Raw genomic sequence first — 12857 nt, 5'->3', positions numbered from 1 at the left:
CATGATTTCTAAAAAAAAGAAAAAAGAAAAAAAAGAGGGGGGAGGAATCTTTTAATGATTTGGGAAAGGTCCGTGTCCCATGACTAAACTAAGTGGATTTTTTTGTTTGTTTGTATGTTTGTTTGTTTCTATGGCAATTGGTGTTTCGGTGTCGTTGGCTGCATCATTTATAACTGAACCAGAGTGGTCTCCTTCATAAATCTGTTTTAATTAAAACTCATGTCAGAGCAACAGGAACAGATACACAAGTATTTGAAGTTTACAAACTACATCTTTGATAAGGGAAAATGCTGTCATGACATGTGTACAGTTGCTATTAAAATGCCATCTATATATTCTATATGATTGTATAATATTTTATACAACAGTACAAATAAAATATTTTTCTATTATGATGAAACACAGGTCTTCCGTTTGTTTGTTAGCTCATATAAATAACATAAATAACACTGTCAAACGACACATTGGAAGTGCTGACATTTGTTTTTTTTTTCCTAGGCTTGTGAGAGTTAATCATGCTGCCATTATACCTGTTCATGCTGTTTAGAAATATTCCAGTTAAGTTGTTCAGTAGGTTAAAATGAATGCATATTTAAACACTATTTAGAAGCCAGGAAATTTTATTTTACTCAAGCTTGTTTATATAGATTTGTTACATTTGGCAGTATGGAGAGAGGAGGGACAAATTAACACCAATTGCAGCACCTAGATGTATAAATGGTTGCTAGGGAAAAAAAGAAAAGAAAAGAAAACTAAAATACCCTCAAGATTTTGAACAGTTGGAAGCAGTGGCGGATCAGGAGGGAAGGAACGTGGGAAATGCTAAGGGCAGAACTACATGCTACACAGGGCGGCTGCAGATAATACTGTCTCCACGTGGAGCTCCTTTCCTTTCTCCCCCATGACGCAGGGACCCACTGACTGGCACGGTGAGGCCATCCCATCCCGTGTCCCCACCAGCAGCATCCAACCGGAACAGGGAAAGCACATAAGCTGTGGGTACAACGGCCAGCATGCTCGGCTTCAATGCTGTAGGGCAGAAAGGGAGAAAGATGCTTCACTGGATGCCGTTTAGGGGGCTGCCCCAGCGTGGCTGGAACATGTAGCTCTGCTCCGCGAGAGGAACTGTTGAAGAACTGGGTGACAGGGGCTTGCTTCTGGGAAGGAGGGCATTCGTCATGCGTCTGATGTGGAGGGTGGAGAGAGGGCGTAGGCAACGGAGGAGGGTCCTAAGGGGGTGGAGATGGAAATTAGCGTCCCACACTGATGTTACATGTCTTGCAGCTTGGATCTTTCTTGGCATTGGCAGTGGACAAACTCATGAGTTGGTGGCCGGTGATTTCTGCCACTGTGCCGAGGGAGAGACTGACCGGGTCAGTGTATATCACTTCCAAGATGACATCCTGTGCATGGTGGTAAACCATGACCCCGTCTTCTTCTTCGGTGCAGGTCAGGAATTTGTTATCCTGCAAGTTCAGCTGAGGCAGGCGCTGCTTGCAGAATTCGTCCCCCAGAGAGCCGACGGGGGCAAGGACAAGAATGACATAGTGGTAGGCCGTGTACATGCAGTAGAAGTCCCCGAAGTACAAATTTGTGTTTGGGTTGAAAAGTTTCTCGGCTGCGATATCAAACCTGTATCTTCCATAAGGCGAATCTTGGGGGGGCTTTCCGGTGTTGAATTCGGTGTGGCAGCTAAAAAAGATCCCCTCCAGCTTCCCGCTGATGGGAGACCCGTGGCTGCCGCTGTTATCCTTCACGGAGGGCTGCAGGACGCTTCCATGCTGCTCTCTAGAAGTAAAGGATGGGGAACATGTTAGTTCTATGGTGGCATTAGAGTGTGGGGACCACGCAGACCCCCCTCATCCTGTTTGCATTTATGCAGAGAAACTGGACAATACAGATGCTGGCAGAGACCAAATCTGCTTTTTATCAGGGAGCTGTGTATCTTATTGGAGAGGGTCTCTAATTTTAGGCAGTGTGTGATATTGAATGGAAGACCAAATGCAGCCCAGTCCTCTTATTTTTAGAATAGAAAGTACAATTAAAAAGTTGCAACAATCTACTGTATTTTTTGGAGTGCAAGACGCTCCGGATTATAAGATGCACCTACCTTTTGGGGGGGAGGAAAACAAGAAAAAAAAATCTGCCTCTCCCTCTGCCTCCCAGCAATTTGCTTCCTTGTGGCAAACAGCAAACAGCCTGTTTCATTTTCATTTTCAGCACAGCATGATTAGCACAAGAAAAAAAAAATCTGCCTCCCAGTAATTTGCCTCCTTATAGCAAACAGCAGAGGCCGAAAATGGGGCACGCAGAGGCGGCAATAGGCAATGACAGTCCCTGCAGCCTGAAACAGCTGATGGTTGGGAGGCCGATCCAACTGACAATCAGCTGCTTGTGCTAATCAGGCTGTGCTGAAGCTGAAACGGGCTGTTTGCTGTTTGCTGCAAGGAGGCAAATTGCTGGGAGGCAGAGGCCAAAGGGTGGGGGCCGGTGGGTGGGCGGGGTTACATTCGGTGTATAAGATGCACCCAAATTTTCACCCTCTTTTAGGGGGAAAAAGTGCATCTTATACTCCGAAAAATATGGTATATTGCAGTAAATCTACTTCTGTCCCCTTCCTAAAAGTCACTGGATTTGGCCAAAGGGCTACAGATTGTGCTACATCCATGGTAAGATGTTTGTCCACAAAGAAAAGCATTCCATTAGGGCAAAATTTAATGTCATAAGATGAGTTCTAGTTCTACTTCGTCTTCTTCTATGCTTTCCATGCATTGAAGTGAAGAAAACTTTAGATGAGGTTCATCTTCTGTGTTTTTTTTAATTTCTCAGAACCAAGATTGTGGATTCCACATCTCAAAAGAGGGCTGAGATGAACATCACTAAAAGTTGAGATAAACCATTTTGGACCACAAGGAGGGGCAGCAGAGCAATCCCTTTTTGGATGGCAGCACAGTCACCCCCCAGTGCCAGATGAGCTAATCCTAGGCCAGCAATGAAGCTACTCCAAGACTAGATGTCATCGTTAATTTTTCCTGAACATCAGACTTCTATATTATAACGACTTGGCTTTCTTGTTTTTAAAGCTGTATCTGGTAAAACTGCTTTGCTTTTTTTAGATTTCAAGAATATTGGAACTAAATGTACTGAAGAGTACAACCTGCTATTCACTTATCAATGATAACACTTACAGGGAACAGTTGCTCCTAAAACTGAGGGGCTGAGCGCTTCCTTGTCACTTATCAGTGGGAAAAGCTTTGCTCTTCTCTCCTCCACAGGCAGTCAGGCATCTCCAGTGGTGGGATTCAAGTAATTTAACAACCGGTTCTCTGCCCTAATGATTTCTTTCAACAACCAGTTTGCCAAACTGCTCAGAAAGTTAACAACCGGTTCTCCCGAAGTGGTGCGAACTGGCTGAATCCTACTACCGGGCATCTCTGGAAAGCTGGTTCTTTTTGCCTTTACTTACCTGATGTAGTCAAAGTATTCTTTGTGCTGATTCCGATAAAAGACTGAGAATTTAAGCATACGCCCTGCAATCACTTCTGCCTTTTCCAAAAGTTGTGTTAAGTGAACCTTGGAATAATCTGTGAATACAAAACATTTTTCTTAGTGAGGACAATACACCGGTGCTTCCAAATGGATGATTGATGGTGCTATTATCAACTGGGACCTCAAAGCTAGCAACACACACCTATCCGTATGCGCGTCCCTATTTCACCATTGGTTATTCTCTTTCAGGGTAAGCAACATGATGTCAAGTTCAGAAGGAGCGTAAGACACAGTAGGGAAAGGAAATAAAAGAGGAAAGGAAAAAAGAAAAGGTAATCTTAATAATAGCAACATTATTTAGTATTCTTCTCCGTATCTTCCTCTTCTTGCAAACAGCCTCGCTTCTATCCTGCCCATACTTTGATTCATACCCCACCTTTGGTTCTCAATTTCTCAACTCTCTCTCTCTCTTTCTCTCTCTCTCTGGATTGGATATCCATTTGTCTGAAATGGTACAGATCACCTGCTTGAGCAGGGGATTGGACGAGAAGACCTCCAAGGTCCCTTCCAACTATGTTATTCTGTTATTTCATCAGCTCTGTCCAAGTGTGATTTTCTTGGTCTTCCTTTTGTGTCTTTCACTCTTCCTTCATCTGTTCATTTTGTGGTTCTATCCTCATTCCTTCTCTATGGATCAGCAAACCACCTGAATGCAATTTTTTCATCTTGGTCACTTATTTTTCTATTCACCTTTGCAACAATCAAGTGACCCTTCTTCCTTGACCTCCTATTTTCCTACCTTCCTCACAATCTTCTGAAGCATCCGACTCCCAGGGGATTCTCCTGACCTTCTCAGTGCTCAGCTCCCGGTCCCAAAGTGGCCACTCTGGCACCCAGCCCTTTCTGCTTCTTTTAACTGCTATTTGCTTCTGATAAGCTGCTTCTTGGCCATAGGCTGGTTCCCACAAGCAGAGGACTCACCTGCCGTACAGAATTCAATAATCTCACTCCATTCTGAAACTGTGTAGTCTCCATCCACCTGCTTGGAAGCCGTCTGTACAGCAACTGTGTATTCAGTCCGTGGGCTCAGGAACCAGTGGCCACGGACGGTCATAGGCAGGGGGACAGCTTTTGCCACTAGTTTTGTAGGCACATCCTAGTTGGGGAGGGAAATGGAGGAAAAAGTAAGAAGATAGAAAGAGTACCAAAAATAAGTGAGCCTCCCAACTGTTGAACGTCATCTCCTCAGCTTGGTGTTCTCCATTCTCATGAGGAACAGCTGTAGAGTGGACAAGCAACATCCTGTGCTAGGACACCACCACACAAACAATGCAAATTACACAATGCATGTCAAATTATATACTTTGTATTATCTCCACAGTGATATTATGATGCGTGTGATATTCAACATGCCTTTCTCCAGATACCTGGGATTGGGGGTTGTGGATGAGGTTAGTTTCTTACTAGAATTCAAAGGTTTTGAAATGTTATTTTCTCTTGTTAGTTGACTAATAGAAGATAATTATTCAGGGGATAGGCCATGACAAAGGAAGGAAGGAAGGAAGGAAGGAAGGAAGGAAGGAAGGAAGGAAGGAAGGAAGGAAAGAAGGAAGGAAGGAAGGAAGGAAGGAAGGAAGGAAGGAAGGAAGGAAGGAAGGAAGGAAGGAAGGAAATTGGTATTTCCTGAATGCTTCTCTTACACTAATCCCATTAACAAACATAACATAATGGTTGTAGGAGAAGCAGAATTATTTGCCAGAGCTGGTATTGCATTGACTGAATGGCATTAGCAAACATCTAGAACAGGGGTGAAATCTAAATTTTTTTGCTACTGGTTCTGTGGGTGTGGCTTAATTAGTGGGCGTGGCTTGGTGGTAACGTGACTGGGTGGGCGTGGCTAAGTCAATGTCACTTCTTTGCCCTTTTTTAACCTACAAAACACAACACAACACAAATGGCTCACCCACAATGTAAAAGCAGCTGTGCTAGACCCAAAATGGCCCCGCAACAAGCAGGAACCTCACACAGCCACAAAAAGCCCAAAAAACCAACTTTCACACTTTACACACACAAAATTCCACATACAGCTTTGTGAGATTTTGTGTGTTTGTGTAGTTAGAGTGAAACACTACAGAAACACACCAAATCTCAGCTGCACAAATATTATTTTATTTTAATTTGTTTTTATTTTTATATAAAAGCAGCTAAATTTAAAACTTCCTAAACTTTAAATGGCTAGGTCTAAAAAAAGAACAACTAAAAAAAACCCCAATTAACTATTTTTTAAAGCTCCCAAAGGGGAAAAAACTTACCCAATAGAACAGGGGTCTCCAACCTTGGCAACTTTAAGACTTGTAGACTTCAACTCCCAGAATTCCTCAGCCAGCTTTGCTGGGAGTTGAAGTCCACAAGTCTTAAAGTTGCAGAAAGAGCTGCTCACTGATGAGCTTGATTGCAGGCAGGGAGATTGCTGATGCAATGGATTGCGATCGTCATGCGACCAGCAGATAAGGTAAGCAAGCTGGAGGCGGGGGTGGAGGGGGGGCAGAAAAAAAGAACCTTTTTTTCTTTTACATAGCTCTGGCGATCCAAGCTGAGTTGCCTGATTAGCAGGCAACTCAGCTGGGATGTCAGAGCTTGGCTGGTCAGAGCCATTTAAAAGGAAAAAAAGGCTCTGATGATCGCGCGGCTCAGCTGGGCATGGGGAGTGGGGGCAGGGATTTTTGCTACCGGTTCTCCAAACTGCCCGCCGCCATCACTACCTACTCGCCCGAACCGGGAGCATTTCACCCCTGATCTAGAAGTCACTAGATGGCAGCAAGGTAATATTGCAAAGTCTAATCCTGATGTGTTGCCATCTTCTGGCAATTTGAATTATTGCAGCCCAGATAGAGTCGTCCTAAATAAACCGGTAGTATTTGGAAGGCTATAAAACTAAAGGTATTGCTACTTTTTTCTTGAGAAAGATGTCTAAATAGACAGAAGGGATGGAATAAGGTTGCAAGTATTATAGCAATTCCACATTTCGTATGCAATGAGTTTATCTTCCAACTAAGATTTCTTATGCATTACTGGTTTACTATTTGGTTGGTGGGCTTCCGTGAAAGGAGATTATCAGGGTGTTTCTTATATTTGACCAGATTTCTAAAGCTATTCATATTGTAAGATGGTTCTTTCATGTATGCATTTACCATCCATTACAAAGAAAGCTCCTTGGAAGCTATTTATGGCAGGCCAAGAGGCTGGTAATCCTAAACAGATTAAGGAAAATCAGGGTAAATACAGGATAACATATCAGTGGAAAAGTGAGCCTTCACACCAGTCTTAAAATATTATTTAGAAGTGAAAACCTAATACAACCAATAAAATATTATACAGGAAATACTGCAATTAATAAAATATACAACCGCTGTTACTTTCCCCTTTAATGGTGTATCATAAATGAACAGTATCATAAATGAAGAATAAGAATAAAAGATAATCTGAAACAATATGTCCCCCTAACAGAAAAAAAGCCATCCTTTTTGAGTTTCTCTTCTTATCCGGTTAGAATAATATTGCATAAATAAATTATAAGTGAGAAATACAAGAATAATTAAAATAAACAGGAATAACAATTTACTAAAACAGCTACAAATGATGGAGCCTGTCTTTTGAGTAAGGTTATACAGATCAGGATTCAGTGAGCCTTCCTGGTTTGTTTTGCTGGTCTAATTGGAAGCAAAACGAGACGGCATCAAACTCTCCCTCAGAAGGACAAAATTTAGCCTCTTCAGCAGAGCAGGTCAACCTTTGAGTTTCTACCTCCTTATCTTGTAATTACCGAAATATCATCCTCATTCAGACTCAATGACATTCATAGATATAACTCCTTTTCATCTGAATATCCAATTCTCCAGGCAGAAGTGACCATAAGTAGCTACTAATAAGAAACATTCACTAAGTAGGTAATCATGCTAGAAGAGGGAGCGAAATGGTGTTGGGAAGAAAAAGACCATGACGTGGGTATAATATATTATACCTCAGATATATTAAAGCTATGTATGAATGTCATCAAAAGGGACATATTCTCGGGCAGCCAAGCTCAGAATTTCAGGCTAAACTGTGAAGGGAAAACAGATCTTACAAAGGGTCAAGTTGACTGGGGTTTTTGAGAGTTGAAGCCCACCATTTCAGCAGGGCAGGGAAGGCTGGTGTTATGGCCCGCCAGTGGCCAGCGGAGTTGGTGGCAGACTCAGACAGTGAGGAGGTTGGGGAGGAACATGGGCCAGTCCTGGAGTCTGGAGAAGGCTCTGATGAGGGCTCTGCATCAGAGGCAGAGAGAGGGCCAGGGCCGTCCAACAGTTATCAGCTGCCTTCGGAGTCGGATATCAGTGAGGCAGAAGAACAGCTGGAGCCTGTTCCCAATGTGAACATGCGCAGAGCTGCCAGGAGAAGGGAACAACTAAGGAACAAGGGTTGACTTGGGAGTAAAGGCACAGGTGGATGGTGAATGGCCCCTCCCATAGGGAATAAAGAGGAGCTAAAGGGGAGGGGGGTTGCAGGAGACAATTGGTTCAATTCATGAGGGTGAAGATCTGCTCCTGACTTCTTGCCAAGGAATTGCTGCTCCAGCGTGGCGTTTGGAAGATATCGGCCTGGCAACTCTCCAAGGTCTGTAGTTGTGAAATCTCATGAAAGACTGTTTGCTGGAGAGGAATTTCCCTTTAACCAAAACAGAAGAGGTTTTATCGGGACGAGGAGTCGGCTTCATGCTCTTGGGAAGCCTAGGTCAGAACAGCTGGTAGATATTCTGGGACCTCGTAAATGTTTCAGAAGCAGAAGCTCATTAATGAAGTTCATAAAGTTCATCAGGAGCAGAATGACTCGCTTGGACTGGAGGCCACTCATTGACAGGAAGCTGCTATTGGCATTGGAGATAATTAAGGAGGGATTCTCCTTGTCAGGGAGAACCCTGAAGGTGGCAGGAAATTAGAAGAGGAGAAAATTGCAAATGATTTTTCCGGTTTTGTGCCCAGAACCAGGCAGATGTGATCATGGAAGGAAGAACTATACCTGAAAGGAATCTTCAATAGAATAGAATTCTTTATTGGTCAAGTGTGATTGGACACACAAGGAATTTAATATTAGTTTAGAGTAAGTAAACCCCAGGATGGTTTTTTTCATCCTTAGTTACCATGAGTTAATTACGGTGGAGTCTCTGGATGATCTGAAATGCTTCTTTCCACCTGGGCTGAGTTGCCATTCGTGAGCTGAGCTACCAACTGTCTCTTGACTGTTTTATGTCTATTAGCCCATCCTTTTCTTCCCATAATCTCTCACATTCCATCACACTTCAGTGCAAGTGCAATTTCCACTTTTGATGGGCGGGGAGGAAGTGAGAACATGCTTGGGCGTGCAACAGAAGTAATAGCACCAGTTGCTCATTTGCTTGCCCGCCCAGTTTAAAGCAGTGATGGGGCAGGTTTAATCCCAGAGATCAGCTATTCATGCCCTTTGGATCTTTTCGGGAACGAAAGACCATTACCAGCCAAAGAAACAACTCTATTGTCATATCCCAGGGCTGTAGAATTTCCTTCCAAAAAAGAGATTTTTCTTTCTTCTGTCCAAAAGGAATACAGATAGTCCTCACCTTACAACCACAATTGAACCCAAAATTTATGCTGCTAACTGAGAAATTTGTTAAGTGACTTTTGCCCAGGGGTGAAATGCTCCTGGTTCGGACCGGATCGCCCGATCCGGTAGCGACGGAGGCGGGTGGTTCGGAGAACGGGTAGCAAAAATCCCTGCCCCTCCCCCATGCCCAGCTGAGCCGCACAATCATCAGAGGCTTTTTTTTTTTTTTTTACTTTTAAAAGCATTTTTTGTACAATCTCTTCGGCTAAAAAAATGCTTTTAAAAGTGAAAAAAAAAGCCTCTGATGATCGCGCGGCTCAGCTGGGATCGTAAAGGCTTTTATAAAAGAAAAAAACCTTTTTTTTCTATTAAATGCCTCTGACAATCCAAGCTGAGTTTCCTGATCAGCAGAGGCTTTTTAAAAAACCTCTGCCGATCAGGCAACTCAGCTGGGATCGCCAGAGCCTTTTGAAAGCATTTTTTTATAACCTCTTCAGCCAAAGAGGTTGTAGAAAAAATTCTTTTAAAAGTAAAAAAAAAAAAAGTTGGCCATGCCTACCCAGTCACATTACCCCCTCACCAAGCCACGCCCACAGAACTGTAGTAACAAATTTTACATTTCACCACTGCTTTTGCCCCATTTTATGACTTTTCCTGCCACATTTGTTAAGTGAATCATTGCTGCTGTTAAATTACTAATACGGTTGTTAAGTGAATCTGACGTCCCTCTTGACTTTGCTTGTCAGAAGGTGATCACATGACCAGTGGTGGAACAACCGGTTTAGTGAGTCCACGCTTTGTGTTGGTGCCTAAGGTGCTTGCGCGCAGCGCTGAAAATGGAGCATTTAGAAGCTCAGCTGCTTACCCTCCAAGTCAGCAACAATAAGTAGAACAGCTCGGGGGGGGGGGGATCAGCTGTGCCACGCGATTGAGATGAGCTACAAAGCAGGAAATAAAGGACAGGATAGAGCGGGGGTGGGGTGGTGGTGGAGCCAACTGATCATCGGTGCTATCGGTTCGCCCAAACCGGCTGAATTCCACCTCTGCACATGATCCTGGGACACTGCAATTGTCATAACTTTGAGTCAGTTTTCAAGCATCTGAATGGAAATCACATGACCATGGGGATGCTGCAATGGTCATCAGTGTGAAAAATGGTCATAAGTCACTTTTTTCAGTGGAGTCGTAACTTCGAATGGTCACTAAGCGAACTGTTGTAAGTTGGGGACTACTTGTATAAGATTGATCTGTTCAGGAGCAGAACACCTTCTAAATGTCCCTTTTAAACGGAGATCTGCATATATTTTTGCATATATTTTTGTATACATTAATAACAATGAGAATGAAAACACCATGATGGCGCAGATGCCAAAATGCTTCATTGGAACATCTGTAAAAAGTATCACAGGCCAATGACCAAAAAATTGGTGAGAACATACAAGTTAAAAAAGTAGTTGAAAAATGAACAAGTTAAAATATTGAGGGATTTCTAAATGTAGACCAATAAAGTTTTGGCGCACAACGCACCAGATATAGATATGTCAATATCAGGAGATAGTAAGCAAAGAATTGGAGAAGATCACAAAGTATCAAGATCTGAAAATCAAAGTGGAAAAATTGTGGCATAAACCAGCTGTGATGGTCCCAGTGTTTCTCCAAAAAACCCAAATGTCAAAAAACCTTGGACTTAGAAAACCTTTTGTGCATTGACACAATTTCTATCTATCAGTGGCAAAAAGTCTGCACATATACAGCAGTGGCCAAAATTGTGGAAACCTTTTGGGAAAAGTGTATTTTTGAGGTCTGATGACTAATAACACCACTTCTTCTTTTTTTTTTTTGGAGTTTCAAGATAATCCTATTCCACTGCTGGAATGGCCTGTGAATAGCTCAGACCTTCACCCAATGGAAAATCTATGGAGCCGACTAAAGAAACTTGTTAGTCAGACACGACCCAGCAATAAAACCCAGTTAATAGAAGCAATCATTCAATCTTGGTTTCACATGATAACAGCTGCAGAACTAAAAGACTTGGTTCACTCCATGGGAAGATGTTGTAAGGCCATAATTCATGCTAAAGGTTACCCAACGAAGTATTAACTAACATGGGGATCATTTTTGCATATCTCGTTTTTTCTCTGGTGATAATTTTTGTATATCTCACTTTTTCTACATGTTTCTCTTTTCTTCTTTATAGTGTAACTGCTATTCAAATAGCAAATCCTTCATAAGAGTTATTGCATTACATTCTTGATTAAATTATCTTTCCATTGATATATAATTTTATGGTACTACTACTCCAAAAAAAGTGGTGTTATTAGTTTTAGAAAATACACTTTTCCCAAAAGATTTCCACAATTTTGGCCACTACTGTACTAACCCCGATACATTCCAGGTTCTTGGGAAGAACGTGATGCTTATGAAGGGTTAGGGTTAAAACTAAAAACCAACTAAAACCAGCAATGGTGACTTCATATTGTTGTTGTGAATATAAATAAATTACATTTAGGCTTCCAATGCTAGACTGACATAAACTCAGGAGTCCAAGACTTTGGAGGTTCAGATCTGCACCTGGAACTCTGTTGTTGACTTAACACATTCCTATCATAATTGGAGTGAGAAAAGGGAAGAGTAATAATTTTGGGAGCACATGTGTTAAGGCAACTTTAGTTGGGCTAAATAATTTTTGCTGTTTTCATAACAGCCACTGATTTAGCCTTCTCACATCTTCAGGGTCAGGATTATTAGCTGTCAAATGTTTATTTGTCCTTTAAATGCATATTTTATTTTTTCAAAGTACTTTAGAGGGCAAACACTTGACATTTTGGTATTTACTTTCTTTCTAAATAGCACCTTTTCCTCTGTCTGTAGCACAAAGCTATGCAACATGTAAAATTATCGAGACTGAATAAGATTCAGTAACTGAGTGACGTACTTGACCATTTAAACAACAACAGCTTGATAATAGGAAAGAAGAGAAGCTATTTTACTATTGCAGTGATTATTTACAAAGAAACAAATGTAATCTCCAGAAGACAATGATTCAAACTGCTTTTCCATTCTCTTTCTCTTTATAATGATCATACTTTTTGGAGTATAAGACACACTTCCCCCCCACAAAAGTGGGTGAAAATTGCGGTGCGTCTTAAACACAGAATGTTGGCGAAGCCCTGCCCATCCGCAGGCCCCCACCTTCAGCCATTTTCGGCCTCCACGCATCACATTTTTGGCCTCTGCATGCCTCATTTTAGATCCGTTCCAGGCTGCGGTGATCGCCACAGCACATCGCCGCCTATCGCTGCCTCCATGCATCGCTTTTTCGGCCTCTGTCTGTCACATTTTTGGCCTCTGCACTACCTGTTTTTGGCCTCTGTGCATCACATTTTCAGCTGGTTTCAGGCAGCGGGGATTGCCATCGATCCCTGCTGCCTGGAACCAGCTGAAAGTGTGATGCGCGGAGGCCAAAAACGGAGCGTGTGGAGGCTGAAAACACAATGCGTGGAGGCAGCGATGGGCTATGGTGATCCCAGCAGCCTGGAACAGCTGATTGGCGGTATTCCAGGAGGCCGATCCAATCACCAATCAGCTGTTCATGCTGAATCAGGCTGCCATAACGTGCTGAAGCTGACTAGGCTGTTTGCTGCAAGGACGCTAGCCAGATGAATAGCAATGGATGCTGGTAGGTAGAGGCAGAATTTTTTTTCTTGTTTTCCTCCCCAAAAACTAATGTGCATCTTATACTCCAGAGCGTC

At 42.6% G+C, this 12857-nt stretch overlaps 1 protein-coding gene across 2 annotated transcripts in view; it reads right to left on the bottom strand.

The window, feature by feature from the left end:
- Positions 1-436: 436 nt before the first annotated feature.
- PHYHIPL (phytanoyl-CoA 2-hydroxylase interacting protein like) overlaps positions 437-12857 on the bottom strand; it is a 56890-nt gene continuing 44469 nt past the window's right edge. For both annotated transcript variants that reach the window (XM_070945510.1, XM_070945512.1), the window contains exons 3-5: positions 4471-4645; positions 3467-3584; positions 437-1788 (exon numbers count right to left, since the gene is read on the bottom strand). In XM_070945510.1, the coding sequence (XP_070801611.1) occupies positions 1251-1788; positions 3467-3584; positions 4471-4645 (831 nt within the window). In that variant the 3' untranslated portion in view covers positions 437-1250. The remainder of the gene's footprint in view (positions 1789-3466; positions 3585-4470; positions 4646-12857) is intronic.

This window comes from Pituophis catenifer, unplaced genomic scaffold (assembly GCF_029215685.1).
Source record: "Pituophis catenifer annectens isolate HBS135680 unplaced genomic scaffold, rPitCat1.0.hap2 SCAF_6, whole genome shotgun sequence".
Classification (NCBI taxonomy): domain Eukaryota; kingdom Metazoa; phylum Chordata; class Lepidosauria; order Squamata; family Colubridae; genus Pituophis; species Pituophis catenifer.
The sequence above is the reverse complement of the archived record's forward strand: the minus strand, read 5'-3'. Positions and strand labels throughout refer to the sequence as shown.